Here is a 14,411-nt window from a genome sequence, read left to right on the forward strand (position 1 = left end):
AAACTACTCTCTATGGCCCAATCTGTGCTGTTTCTGTCCAGAAGAGAAGGTCAGAACTTATTTTGCAATAACTCTAAAACAAATGATTGTCTTTCCACTATAACACCCATCAGTGACATAATCAGATTTTCTGCTGGCTCAAAACCCCTCTGCCCATCTGAATCCCATGGCCCCTTATCAGCCTCCTCCATTTTGAATCCTCAAGCCTTCTTTGTTTCCAGATACAGAAATACCCCTGGCAGCACACTAGCTACAAGCAAAGACAACACCAGAGTTACCTGTGTGATCAATCTTACTTTAAATTACTTGCAAATTGGATTTATATGAAGGCTAAATCATATCAGAATAGATTCCATTATCCAAAGCTCTGTGCTATCTTCTGCTTGCATATTTGGGAAGGAGGTTTCATTGTACATATGAAGATCATATTGCAGCCACTTTTAACTCTCTCACTGCTGCCTGTAGACTCAAGGAAGCACTTCTCTATTTATTTTCTATTCCAGAATTCCAATTTTTTTTTTCCATTCTGAAAGTGTTGGTATAATATGCCTTAAAGTAAGAAACAATAGGAATGGATGCTGGTTCTGAAGAGCACAGCCAGTGGTACAGTTTGATGCTAAGAAGCTTGATATTTTGCAGTTGCAGGTCTCCCTGTTTTAGGGATCTTCTAACTAAGAGATGAAATAGCATTTAGAAAGAAAATTAAAATGTAGCTAAGAGAGAAAGCACACACTCCCAAGCCTCTCATTAGAGAAGCCTTAAGGAAGTTTTCATGAAGCCCTGGGCTGGAGCACTGAGAGGCCATTCAACTCTAGAATTAGAAAAGAAAAAATAGGGGTAAGCCCACAACCTCTGGGCACCAAATCCTGGTTCCTACCGACAGGGAGTGAATAATTCACCTGTGGGTAACTGTCCACTTCAAAGTCTGTGCAAACCTTCACATCTTTCCTGCTCAGTAAATTCCAAACACCCAAAAATTATGTGGACCGAATTTAAGGGATAACCAGACTGTGCCCCACACTGACTGTTAAGACTTGACTTTCAGTGACAGCATATGAGATGCTCCCAGAGGAGCTCACAGAGTCAGGGGTGATGCCCCAACTTCTGCCTGAGTTGAGAAGATGAAGTGAAGCAGGTTCATGGTCAAGGTTGCAAGCTGTGGCTCCTCTTGGCCTTTTCTCTGCTCCTTTCTACCTTACTGTCAAAAACCTCCCTAGAAAAAGAGGGAACCCTTGCACAGAAATTCTCCATGAGACCTACAAATAAACTCATGTCCTAACTCCCACACAGATGAGTTTGCTGCTTTTACCAACTGCCTGATGGACAGGAGACAGAGGAGCAGGTTGGTGACTCTGTTTTGGTTTTTGTTTTGTTTTGTTCTGTCCTACCTCTAAATGTTGCAGGAGAATTGCACTTAGCAATGCTTGAGGAAAAGTTTAGCTGAGAAAAATACCTAATGTGTGCTGACCTCCAAAAGATTCTCCCCATCTGCCTTGAATGTTTTTTTAAAAGCTTATCATAAGGGCCAGATGTCAGTTCAGCCAAATCCATAGGAATGCAGTAACAGATACCAGGACCTGGCCTAGGGCTGGCTTTGATCCAAAGCCTACTGAAATAAATGGGAGTGTTCTCGAGGAAGTTCACACAGGTTTTACACACCTTCACGCTGCTCTGCTAAATGCTGCCAAGGACCACAGAATCATAGAATATCTCAAGTTGGAAGAGACCCACAAGGACCATGGAGTCCAACAAACTGTTCCTTGCACAACTGCCTAAAACTAAACCAAGAGAATCGTCCTGAGAGTCCAGAGAGAGTCTGGACTCTGAAAACTGGTCCTGATCCCTGCTCCCTAACAGACTTGTGCTTTCAACTTCAGTGGCCCTCACCGGCATGCGAGCTAAGTTTGGTTGAATATCATTTCCCAATTTTTGTTCCATTCAAATATCACAATCCCAGGAGCTCAGCTCAAATGTCAGTGCTAACACACTTGCATCTCACTTAGTGCTGTGAATTATGAGCTTCAAAGATGGCAGCGAGAACCAACCTAAACCCAGAACAGAATACGGGTATCATTAAGCACAAAAAACCCCAGGGAGACCGGATGAAATCCTTCCATGATTAAGAAATGGAGCTTTTCATGCATCTCTACCAGCTTTCACTTAAAGACCACATGCGTTCTTTGCGTGCTTTTCTCTCTTCTGTGACTATGAAGAAAATCTGGATTTCTAGATTAGCTGGAAGTAGTGACAGTGTCAGACATTTGCCTTTGGCCAGAGCTTGGGCTGACCCTGTGTCCCCTGTAAGCTTTGGCTGACTGCTCCCCTACCCCTGTGTATTTTTAGCTGTCTGGATGCCACAAATCCATCACCTCCTTCAAAGCACCAGAATCCCACATGTCCTGAATGAACTCTAATAATCTAGGTAGAAGTATACAGTTGAAGGGGAATATCATGGTGGGGGCCAAATTTCTATTCCCAAGATATATAACAAGTTTTAGAGGCCTATAAATTAATTTTCTATTGTAGTACAATAGTAATTACTTTCTGGGTGAAGAGGGTTTGTGAAGAGAAGGATGTGAAAACAGCTTTGGTGATGTTATGGATAGACAGATTATAAATAGGGATTTAAATACATGGGTGTTCAGTCACACATAATACTTTCTATTCAGGGGTCTTGAGCTTCTCAAAACTACCTTAGATATGTATTATTATGGATATTTTACAAACAGCTCTTTCTGTGGAGCATGGAGAGAGTAAATAATTTCTCCAAAATAGTCTAGTGAATTGAAAGAACAGAACTGAGGATTCCTCTGACTTTTTCCTCTTAAGTCACTCAGGCAAAAATACCTCCATCATAATACACTTCAGCCCCTTCTCATTTTCAGTAAAAGATGAGCAGGGGGGAAATAGCAGCCACAAAATTTTTAAAAGAGTTCTATTGCATATAACTATCTTGAAAAATAAAAAAGAGTGCTACTTACGCCATAACAATAACACTGAAATCCAGCCAGTTCCATGGATCTCGAAGGAAGGTGAATTCTGTCATGCAAAATCCTCTTGCCAATATTTTTATCAACGACTCAAAAGTGTAAATGCCAGTGAAAGTGTACCTGGGGGGAAAAAAAGCGTCCAAGATGAGCAAGAGCATTAGCAACCAGCAGACAGGAATGGCAGAGACACACTCAACTCACGTGAGACACTCCTGCCCAACTCACTGGGGTTGCTCAGGGGAGTCACGGCTGCATGGGCTGTGCATGAGCAGCCTCGTGTGTGGAACAAGGAACATGTAAGAAATGGGAAGGTGCTCTTGACAGCCACAGGATGAAGATAGTTTTCACCACAGGGTGTACCTTGATGATTCCTCCCTCGTTAAGTCAAGCGTGAACACTACGATGCTGAGCTGTGCTATGGGACTTTTGAAGCTCTGCCTGTGATCACCAGTGAAAGAGTGGATTAGGGAGTCATGGAATGCTTTGGGTTGGAAGAACCTTAAAGGTCATTTAGCTCCAAGCCCCTTGCCATGGGTAGGGACACCTTCTAGGGACACCAGGTGTCTGGTCTTGAGCACTTCCAGGGATGGGGAGTCCACAACCTCTCTTGGCAACATTATGCCACAATCCTTGTTGTTTCTCTAAATCGAAGGAGGGTGGTTGTTCCCCTCATATCTCTCAGCTCATCCTACCCAGGACCATTTTGAAGTACAGCAGGTTAAAAAAATGTCACCACTTGGTTTTATTAGCTGAAAAGAGTACTTGTTCTGCAAATTCCTTTGTGTTTCACTATTCATGGAAACCACTCCAGCCTGGAGAATTAAACAACAAAACACCTTCAGTGAAAAAGAGTAAAAAAACTCCCACCCAAAAACTATATGTAGTAATTTTGACCTGCTTGACAGCAAGGAGACACGAGGTTGTTTTTTCCCCCCCTAGTAAGTTATTGCCAACAGTCTCTTGACAGTGATGTTCTGGTCTAGAACATAGATCTTACCTTTTGTAATAAACTTGACACTTGTAATAAAATTTAGCAAAATCTCTGTGGAGGACAGTAATGCATGTGATTTATAGCATTCAGATTTCTATTCACCCAGGGCTCTACCTACCATCAGAGACAGAGTTCAGGGCATGCAACAGCTCTTTTTTAATGTTTCTACCTAGCCCAGTGGGACTAGGTATTCTAGGCCATATCTTAATAAAAGAAATAAATGTTTAGAATCCACCACTGACATTCCCTATCCCTTTTCTCCAAACAAAGAGGTAGATGATGCCAAAGCCTATTAAAAAAACCTCAAACACCTAAAATCTACTAAAACATGACTATTATAAGCCGTGATGTTGGGGGCTTTCACTGGAAACACTGGCTAAACATCAGTAGCTACAATGGTGCCATCACACACAAAAGAATTATAGCAGCTGAGATTCCTATTTGCTAAAAAAAAAAAAAAAAAGAAAGGTAGAAAGGTGTAAGCAATTAAAGGTGCAATATAAGGAAGAACTTCATTATGCATAAAATGGAGGTGTTTCCTCTTAGCTGTATTCCACTGATCTGCAAATGGGCACAAACACAGATAGTGGCAAATCTCATGCCCTCCTGCCATCCTGTCGCACAGCAGAGCTAGTTACATATGTTATAAAACCTCAGTGTGCTTCATCTTAAAATGGTGATTAGCAGGACAGTTTCTGTGCAACAGTGGGCATTACATGCCTCTCCCAGCTCTTTGACCACACACTTAAGCATTATCTTGCATCCAACTTTTCACGGCTCCTATTTAATTTTGCTCCGGTATTTCGAATATAGGTCACTCATGTGACAGTCTCTTTGAGCGTGTGTGTTCAGTAATACAGGCAGAAAACACATGCAAAGAACTAAAAAAAATACTTAACGGTACATAAGCTCATTAAAGTGATAAAGCACTTGTATTTATTCAGCATGTCAGATGGGTTTAATTGATTGTATAATCATCATCTAATTCTAAATGGATCGGGCAAAGTCCTCCAGCAACTGAACAGCTTCTTTAACAGCAGAAGTCAGGGGGTTTTAAAATTTTGTTTTTAGTGGAGGGAAGTTGAATTGATTTCTATTTTCAAAAAGGTAAGGAAAATGTTTTAAAGGAAGATCTAGGACAAATATTTTCACAAGGTTATTCTTCTATCCCCCGTGAGTCTCTGAAACAGCAGAACAAAAAATGGATTAAATGTATCTTTTCCAAATCCAATATTAATCAATTTGAATTACAGTTCATTGGGTTATTTTGCTCCTCGAAAGTACTTGACTTTGATTTCATTCTATGTACCTGAGGAGGAAAAGCTGAGAGATATGAGGGGACACAGGAGAAGAGGAAACATGGAAGGATTTACTCCATGCTGCATGAGTCCATTTGCAATTCTGCTCTACATTTCTTGCACACTCTGCTTGTTGCACTGATAACATCATCCACATTTTCCTGCTCACAGGAGACACAATAAGCATTTTGATATTTCCCTCCAGAATGTTTGAATTTCCAGCTGTAGACCAACAGACCAAATTTTGACTCACATGGATGAGATGTCCATGATTCAGTGGAATGGCTATGGAAAACCGTGTGGCAGTTTTCCATAGGAAAAGGACAACATTGAGGGAAAGGACAGTCACAGACAGACTTGAGGGTACCACACTCTACAGAAATACATGAAACATCCTGGGATTAGGATGTTATTGTGATCGGATGAAATATTTGGTTCAGTGCTGCCTATAATTAGCAATTTATGGCCTAGAAGATGTGTCCTGTATGATTTTAAGAAACCTAAATAAGGGCGTTTCACTGTCTTTCCTTACAGCCCCGAGTAGACCAACCACCAGGCTACGAAGCAGCAGATGGCTGTGTTTATCATATGTCAGTCAAAAATAAAAAGTGTGTTCTGATTGGTTCAATGAGCCAAAATAATTGTTTAATGCACTGTAGGTTGATTAGCTTGTGCATCTGGTATCTGTTTCTAAAAGGAATATTTTAAAGCAACTTAAAGAAATGAAGCCCCCTTGCCTCCCTTAAAATTAATTAAAAATAAAAAAACAACCACAAAACCACCACAACAAATAGACACCTTCAAGTGATGTCTTTGCTATATTTCCTAAAGGCTTGACAAGCTAAAAAGACAGGAATTCACCTAAAAGTGCTCCCAGACACTTTTATGTTCATAAAATATTCCTAATAATGATCACAGGGGAACATTTCTCACGACGTGCTCGGTCCAGAAGAAACTTTTGCTTCCAGTAAGTTTCAGTTTAAGGATAGACCTAATATGTTCAGGAAGTATTTTCTGAAATAATTCAACCTAAACTCCATCAGCCTCTCCTGATGTGTCCAACTATCAAATCTCTTGCATGAGAACTGTGGAAGTCTGGCCAGGTTCAAACGGGGTTGTCCTCATATGTGATTTTATTCAGATGTAGCACTGAAGGTGCATTGAGCAAGAAGTATGAGATTCACGGACAAAAAATTTTCAGTTTACTTACTAGGGAAGTTTTCACAGACAAAAAAAACCAAACAAACAAACTACCTGGAAAAACGTTTTGTGAGGGCAGATACCATGATCAGTATTACTGGAAAGAAATTAGACAGCAGCAAACAAGACAAAAATAAGAATACAATGAATAGGAAAAGAAGGATGAGATGAGGAGAGGGTAGCTGTAAACCAGCAAGGATACTTACTCAACATATTTATTCCATGACGGAGTCTCTGACTGTGCCATGAACACACAATTAGTTAAAATAGTGCACATAATAAACATACTGAACAATGTAAAGAGGCGAATTAAGGAAAACAATGCACATGATACAAGACCTCATAAATTTTTGTCCCTTCACACAAGATATGACAGCCCAATCATAATTTACAAGTTGCTTAAAGAACAATAAACATTTTTTGCAAGTGCATAAGTAGACAAATAGTTATATAAACAGAGAAAATGATGGAACTTTCCCTGCTTTTTTTTCTTTGCCTACATATTTTATGCATACTTTATACAGTAAACAAATGTACTGACTCTGCAGTCTTTTTAAAACACAATACCCCAAATTTACAGCTGTGTTGGTCAGATGACAGTGTGCATAGGTGCACAACTTTGTATGAAAAGAGGGATTAGTCTCATTTAAGTATCTACAGAAAAACCCGTGTCTGCAAATTCCCATTTTATTTTGCATCCTGAAACGTTTCTCAGGCAGCAGGGCAAGTTACAAATCTGGTCTTTCTAATCTCTTTAAAGGGCTTGAGATCTCACTTTCAATATAAAGTTTTAGCAAAAGCTAGTATGAGTTTCAGAGCACTGATTTTAAGGTTAGGTCTGCAAACCTGCTTGGCAAACATACAGCCTTGGTCTGCAGAGCTCTCTGCCTCAGCTGAGGCACCAGATTCCCTAATTGGAGGCTAAAATGAACCTCCCACGTGTACAGTCCATGCAGTTGGCTGCTAAGCTGAGGCCATAAATATGAAAAGATGTACCCTAAATCAAATTCCTGAAATGGGAAACATAGTTCACTGAATGGCTCTCCTAAAAGCACATGCCACTTTGTGTAAAAAAAAAAATAATTTCAAAATTTGATGGGATTCACCTCCATAAATAACTGGTCCCATGCTACTGGGAAAGAAGACAAATAACATCCAAATATAAATTTCTCTTGCTTTCTTTGGGAAAAAAAAAGGGGTTTTTTTACCCCTTTACTGATTCCATCGGTGTTATTTTTTGTTTGAGAATAGTGATTGAAGAATATAATTTCAAACCTACATCCTGAAATGTTTGCATGAAATTTATCCTTTCGCAGAACGAAAATCTCTGCTGAATAAAGAGTGGAACGTTTTCCAGTGGGCCACATAAGCAACTACAAGGGTAAATTGGTAGTAACCAACCTGTGCATTCCCCAGGGCCATTGCAGAAAGCAGTAATTGAACTCACAGGGATTGCTCATCTCACAAACATTTTCCACTTCTGGGCCAACACCTCCTGCTGAAGGACTGGGAAGGATATCTGATATCCACTCACATTTTCTCATGTCAGCTTGAGATATGTTTCTATGAGTTGTGTCATTCTGGTTAACACAATTAGTTTTAAGTTGCAACCAGCCTAGAAAACACTGGATTACTTTTTCAGCTACCGTGAAATGCTATGAAAACAAGCACAGTAAACCAAAGTGGTATCTTCAGATCTTGCCAAAGAAATAGCATACTTCAATTCCAAGAAAATAAACTCCTCTACAGGAATTCAGGATCACTGGTTTCATTTATATATCTCTGTTCCCCTGTGTTATAAACTAAATCTAACAGCTTTCGCAGACGCTCATTTACAGGCAGGTGTCATCACCTTCTCATTCAAGTACCAAAGAGAACAAACCAGAGAACTCAGGTTGAAAATGTAAAGGGTCAGCTTTGGGACAACAAATGCACTATGAATTCAATCTGGTTTTCATGACCAAGCTGAAAACTACAAAGAACAGAGAAGAATGAAACATTTCAGCTGGTATGCATCAAAGTTAGAGGTCTGTGTTTAAAAAACAAAAACCAAACCAAACCAAACCACCACCAACAACAAAAAAACCTACAGAAATTCCTACAGAATGAAAATTAACATTCCTACCTGAAATCTAATGCAATTGCTTGCACTAGAAAAAGTCCGTGATGATGATCTACTCAGAAAGGACAAAGCAAAGCAGATAAAATTGAGATAAGCAATATTAGCAGCATTGTGTGTTCCCTATCTTAGAACTGCTATTAAATCAAATTTTTGAAAGACTACAAACCAAATATACTAAGCTACTCATCAGGATTCTTTCTGCAATAAATTAAACCTATTATTTCCGATTTGAGGTTACAGAATAGGCTTTGCACAAACTGATTCTAAAAGTTATAAATTTTATCTTCTAGCACAAAGATATAGAGTCAACCACGGTACACTTCTATTCTAGACTTCATTATGATGGATAATTGTTAATTAGCAGACTGAATACTAGAGGCTCTTTAGGTGATCATTGCCAAATTACATATAATATGTGCAAGCAAAGGTTAGTGCCAATGAATAGTACATATAATTGGTGCTTCACAAGGTCTCATTTTGCCTTATGGAAAGTGTGCAAAGTCAGATGGGAGAAAAGCTGCAATCAGAAAACATGAACAAAGATGGGAAAATCTTTATTTATTTTTCTTTTTCTAATGCACCAGAATCTATAATTCTATCAAGGAAGGTAGTTTTGGCCAAACCCCCATTCTGGATCAGTGGTGAACTCAGAGCAACTGGCTATAATACTTAGAAAAACAAGAAATAACAATTGCTACAGATTTTATACAGGTCAGCAAACTGCTTGGGGAAACTAAGGACACCACACAATGGTCCTTTTCTTGCAGGCAAGAACTGAGAGGAGTATTTTAAACATAAGCATTGATGAAGTGTTATACCAGTGGCTTAATCTCATTCATAGGTGGAGATAGTAAAGAAAGATGTTAATAACAGCTGATAATGATGCAGAAGGCATAAAGTGTTCATCAGTAGGATGCAACTCTATACTCCCCGTGCCATCTGTGACAGAAATGGACCAGGGCCACCTTCTGGCCATGGTCCTTTTGTGAGGTCTCCTAGACTCTGAATAGGAGGAGAAATATCTAGAAGAGGTTTAAGTATATGCTGATAGTTGAAGTAATTCACATACCTAGGAGTCTCTGAATGTTTTTTTTCCCTTGGACGGATGTATTTTTGAAAGACTAGACTTATCAGGCTTGGCTGGATGAGCCATAGTGAGTGAACATACAGAATCTATCCTGCCTGACATCTCAGAGGAAGAACTCCATATACAGCTACTTAACCAAGAAATATGACCCCCACGGCTTCTCTATAAGATGATTTTTCTCTGTCCTCTCTATTCTCTTCTCCTGTTGGCCTTCACAGCACACTCAATGGCTGAAAATTGAAGTAAGGCATCTACTGAAGAAGTTGCTTCAGATATTTACGTGACAGGGCACCATTTGCTAATGCTCCTTTTAGGCTTTTGCCCTGGGGAAAATAAAGATTGCTTGATTACAGTCACGCAAGACGATAGATCTGGTTCCCAGATTCATGTCTGGGATATTATCTGCTTGAGCACTTGCCGATTCAGGCTCCCTTTTGCCTGGGATATTGACTGCCTGCTCAGCCCGTTGGCCTTTGTGTTTCAGGTTGATGCAAAAGGTCTTTATTGACAGAAAACAAATCAGTGCCTAATGCAGGAACTTTGCTGCTGTTTCACTGGGATGGAGTTGTTGTCTCCTGCCCTTGCCTGCCAGAGCTCGAGCTGCTGGATCTCCTGGCATTATCAACACAAGGTGGTAATTTGGACGTTTCAGGAGCTAAATTTATATTTGCCTACAGACCTGCCACTCCCAAATTTTTACAGTCCTCATCTGACCATATTTCTTTCCTGACAAATATTTTAAATGTTCTCCTCTGTGGTCTTTATCCTTGGAAGTAAAACGATAAGGATTTCTTGCTTATTTATCTTCTGGTTGACTGATACAAAGGGCCCGTAGCTCCTGTGCTACACAAACCTATGACCTCTTGGCTTCACCAGCCAGCGTAGAAGAAAGTGAGGGCAAGACAGAAAAATTGCCTCCAAAACTGGAGGCAATATTCACACTTTTTCCTAAGAAGCTCAATTTTCAGATTCTTCTCTTAGCCACACCTGGACAAATGCATTGACCTTGATTAACTTCAGCAATGCTGTGCTGAGGTAAGTGTACTTAAAAACTCTGTTGAGCTCTAGGTGTGTGGCATCATATGTTGCACTGCTCACACACATAATCTGATCCACAAGCAAATCTCTCTGCGGAATTCTACAGTGTATTCTTAGTAACCATAATAATATTTTGGCTGATATCACATATTCATTTTTTGCATAGAATTATTGCAATCAGAAGCTTCACCTCTTTTTCCTTTTGCTAGAATATCACATTTTTTCCCTCACTACATGGACAAACACTGGGAATTTGGTTTCTTTGCCTATTTTTTTCGTCAAACTTGATAATTAACCAGTGATTCTAAGATGCTATGTCCTTCATTAGTTAGTTCTCTGTGGTGACTGGAGCATTGCAGATGAGGGATTTCCATCACTAAAACATCACAGAATGAGCACAGCAGCATGTGGAGTCTCTGAATTATCACTGCCAGGTTTTTCATGTGCCCCACAGAGAAAGCAGCCAAGTCACAAAGAAGGGTGTGTTTTCAGTAATGTTCACAGAAAGCTGAATATTTGGGTCAATTTGGCCTTTCAGAGAGATGTGTCTGTGTCAGAATATAACGTTTCTGTGGTTTTGTTAAAAAAACAAGCAAAACCAACTACTGCAGTGCATCTCCCATGACTTCAGAACAAGAGTCAAGGGAAATCAGGCACTGCCCTTCTGTTGGAAGGTCCAGCAGGACAGCCTGTGCTTTTTCTCCTGCCTGTATAACACGTTCTAATAAGAAAACCTGAAAAGAACCAACAAAACAATTTTTTAAAATATTCTGTTTCAGGAGAGAAAAAAATTTCAGTTCTGAGGCAGTTCAAAATTAAATTGTGTCTGCATATGGCGTCATAGAGTTTCACCTCTGGGAGAATTTGCTGAAGTGCTTGGTAGCAAAGATCTCCATTATTGTAGATTTCCCCTGGTGTCCTTCCTTTCTAAGGTACTACACCCACTTTCTTCCACTGACTCTTCGGTGAAGATGATCAGTCCCTTCACATCTTTTAATCCTGAGTAAACCCACCAGACTCTCCAGTGCAGCTCACACTATCTGATGCCAGCAGTATAATACAGTCATTTTTTATAGCTCACATAACAATATAAAATGAAACAAACCGAAAATCCAAGTGCATTTCTGCTCGTGCAAGCAAATTCAGCCAAAAGATTTAAAACAGCTTAATGAAATAAAATGGTTTCTGACTTCCATTCATCTGTGTTTAAAACCCATACAAAATACATGAGGAGGGAAATCAACAGAAAGGATATGAATGTACCAAAATTTTAATTGCTGCTCTTCTGATTGGATGGAAAGGACTAAGTATATACAAGGCAGGAGTGGCACTAAATCGAAAGATTGTCTTCCCTTTGTTCAGTACTATAAATGTCTGGAAAACAAAATGAAAATGAGAACATTCAGTATTTGCATTTATACTCAGCTTTTCCCAGCCCACATCCCATCGGGAAATTCCTGCAAGTATCCCATACCTTTTCCCCCCTTCCCTCCCAAGAGCCCTAAATTCCTTTTTGCTTGGTTAAATGTTTTGTCCAAGACCTTCCCTAAAGAGCTGTCGTCCGTCCTGTTGTAATATCCCAACTATTTTTAGTCCTTTCAACCCTTACAGAGTTCCATGCAACATCTCCATCAGGGTCTGGGAAGAGGGTGGAATCACCTTTAAAAATAAAAATGACCTGGAGATTAAAATGTGGTGGGGGAACTTATGTGATGCTCTTCTTCCCAGGTGCTGGGGACCTTGCTGTGTTGTTCCTCCACCTTCTCTACTTTGAGCACTGTGTTGCTCTCAATGTATTTTGTCTCACCAAGTAAGAAGGTGCATGAGGCACAGCTCCACAGCAGGATCTGACCCTGGTGCTGAGGCACTCTCATTGTACTCAGATAATTATGGGCAGAGGAAAACAATACTGTAAGTTACATTAAATTCAAAGCAAAGGTGAATTGGATGCTGACCCAATTTGCAGAGCTCTGAAGACGCCCCAACAAGCACAGAGGAACTAATATTCACTCAGAGACGGAATCAGGACACCCAATATATAAAATCTAAGCAAATCACCCACCTTGGGTTTAAATACTTCGTGACACTAAAATTGCAAATCTATATCCTGCTGCTTGTGCCCGGGGATAGCAGGCAAATTAAAAGGTAAATTAATTCTGGCCCTTCCAGGTAAGTAATCTATTTGTCTTTATCCATTTAACTTTTATTCTGTACCTCTAGCACCTGCTTCTACATTGTTTTAATAGAAGTAGCATTATGGTCAACATTGTTTAGAGGAAATAGCATAGCCCAAAATCAGGAACATAAGTACCCGAAAGAACTGGAAGCTGCCTAAAAATGCACTGTGCTTCCAAACTTTATTTTGTTGGCCATTTTGCAAAATGTTTGGAAAGGAGAACAAACTGTAGTAAGCAATCAACCCAGCTCTGCTGTCAACAGCCTTTTGACAAAAGCTGTTTGCACTGTTGTGGCTTTGGTCCAGCCTACACGTGATCCCTCATCAGGTGATGCTCACTTTGGGATGAAGTTTACCCTTCTGCAAAGTGCCAGCACTGCACACGCTACTCACACATCTCCCTTCAGCTCTGTTTTGGTCATCTTAAATGGAATTGAAATATTCCTCAGCAGGAACAGAAATGCTGCTCTCCAGGAACGGTTGTGGAGTTGCTTCTGCTCTTGTGCAGAGTGCTTGCACAAGGCTCAAGTCACCCAGAAGCCCTTAACATTAAGGGGTTTAAGTGATAAACAACAGACCTGTGAAAAGTCACAGCTCATGCAGTAGGCAAGATAGGGCAGATAAAACCTCTGGCTTAATTTAACTCAGCTACTGCTCTGCTCTTTTCAGATATTGTATATTCATACTCAGGGTTATCTGAAAACACACAAGTTCTAATTTTGTTTTTTATCCCTCTTTGCCCTCCCGCTTAGATGTTTTCTGGGAGCCCTGCTCATGCCAAAACTCCGATTCTTAATCTGGAAAAGAAACATTTTTACTGGCTGTAGAAAGATAAAAACCAGAGCACCCAAAACAGAGATGGTGGCTGTGCTTTAGCAGCAGCCAAGGAGGACGCTTGGCTGGGGCTCACCTTGCGGTCATTGTAGAAAGGGTCGATGTCCTCCAGGGGCTCCCCAATGAGCTCTGGAGAAACAGTCCCATAGATATCGGGCAGCTTCTTGCAAGCTTGCAAATCAAACTGAGGCTGAGGCTTCTCTTCCTCGCCCAGCTGCTCTCTGTATTCCTGCTTCGCATTCCTTGCAAGCTTCTCCGCGATCCGTTTCTCGATGGCAGCCAAGGACTCAGGCGTGAACCGGTGGAAGCTGTTAGTACCCGGTGGTAACAAGAAGTCAGCCATCTTTTCATCCTGCTTTGTCTTTACTGGTCTTTACTCCTAGTAGTGGAAACAGCTGAAATAAAAATTACCAAGAAGTTAGTGGCGGGAGAAAACCGAGAAGAACAAAGCCATCAGAATGAAAAAAAACACAAAACAAACCAACAAACAAATAACTTGTAGGTTATTGATTATCAGGAAACTCTTCGTCTGTTTTTATGTGGTTAATAGAACATCCGGGAAAACAAAAATTACTGAAACTGTAATTTCAATAAGGAATCACACATGGTCAGAGTTGAAAAGTCTTTGTAGGTAGAGTGCGGAATACTCTTCAATTTTTCAGTCATTCAGGATCC

The 14,411-nt window shown here is 40.3% G+C and overlaps 1 protein-coding gene across 6 annotated transcripts in view; it reads right to left on the bottom strand.

The window, feature by feature from the left end:
• The window catches only part of LOC127461039 (sodium channel protein type 5 subunit alpha-like), a 214,094-nt gene that overhangs the window by 158,708 nt on the left and 40,975 nt on the right, over positions 1–14,411 (bottom strand). For 4 of the 6 annotated variants that reach the window (XM_051768275.1, XM_051768272.1, XM_051768271.1 and 1 more), the window contains exons 1-2: positions 6,686–6,758; positions 2,982–3,110 (exon numbers count right to left, since the gene is read on the bottom strand). In XM_051768275.1, the coding sequence (XP_051624235.1) occupies positions 2,982–3,110; positions 6,686–6,756 (200 nt within the window). In that variant the 5' untranslated portion in view covers positions 6,757–6,758. Of the gene's footprint in view, positions 1–2,981; positions 3,111–6,685; positions 6,776–11,981; positions 12,101–13,812; positions 14,132–14,411 lie in introns of those variants that run through there. The other 2 variants (XM_051768281.1, XM_051768280.1) reach the window with 2 other exon arrangements.

Source organism: Manacus candei, unplaced genomic scaffold (genome assembly GCF_025592945.1).
Source record: "Manacus candei isolate 608988 ecotype Guabito, Panama unplaced genomic scaffold, ASM2559294v1 h1tg000094l, whole genome shotgun sequence".
Taxonomy (NCBI): Eukaryota; Metazoa; Chordata; class Aves; order Passeriformes; family Pipridae; genus Manacus; species Manacus candei.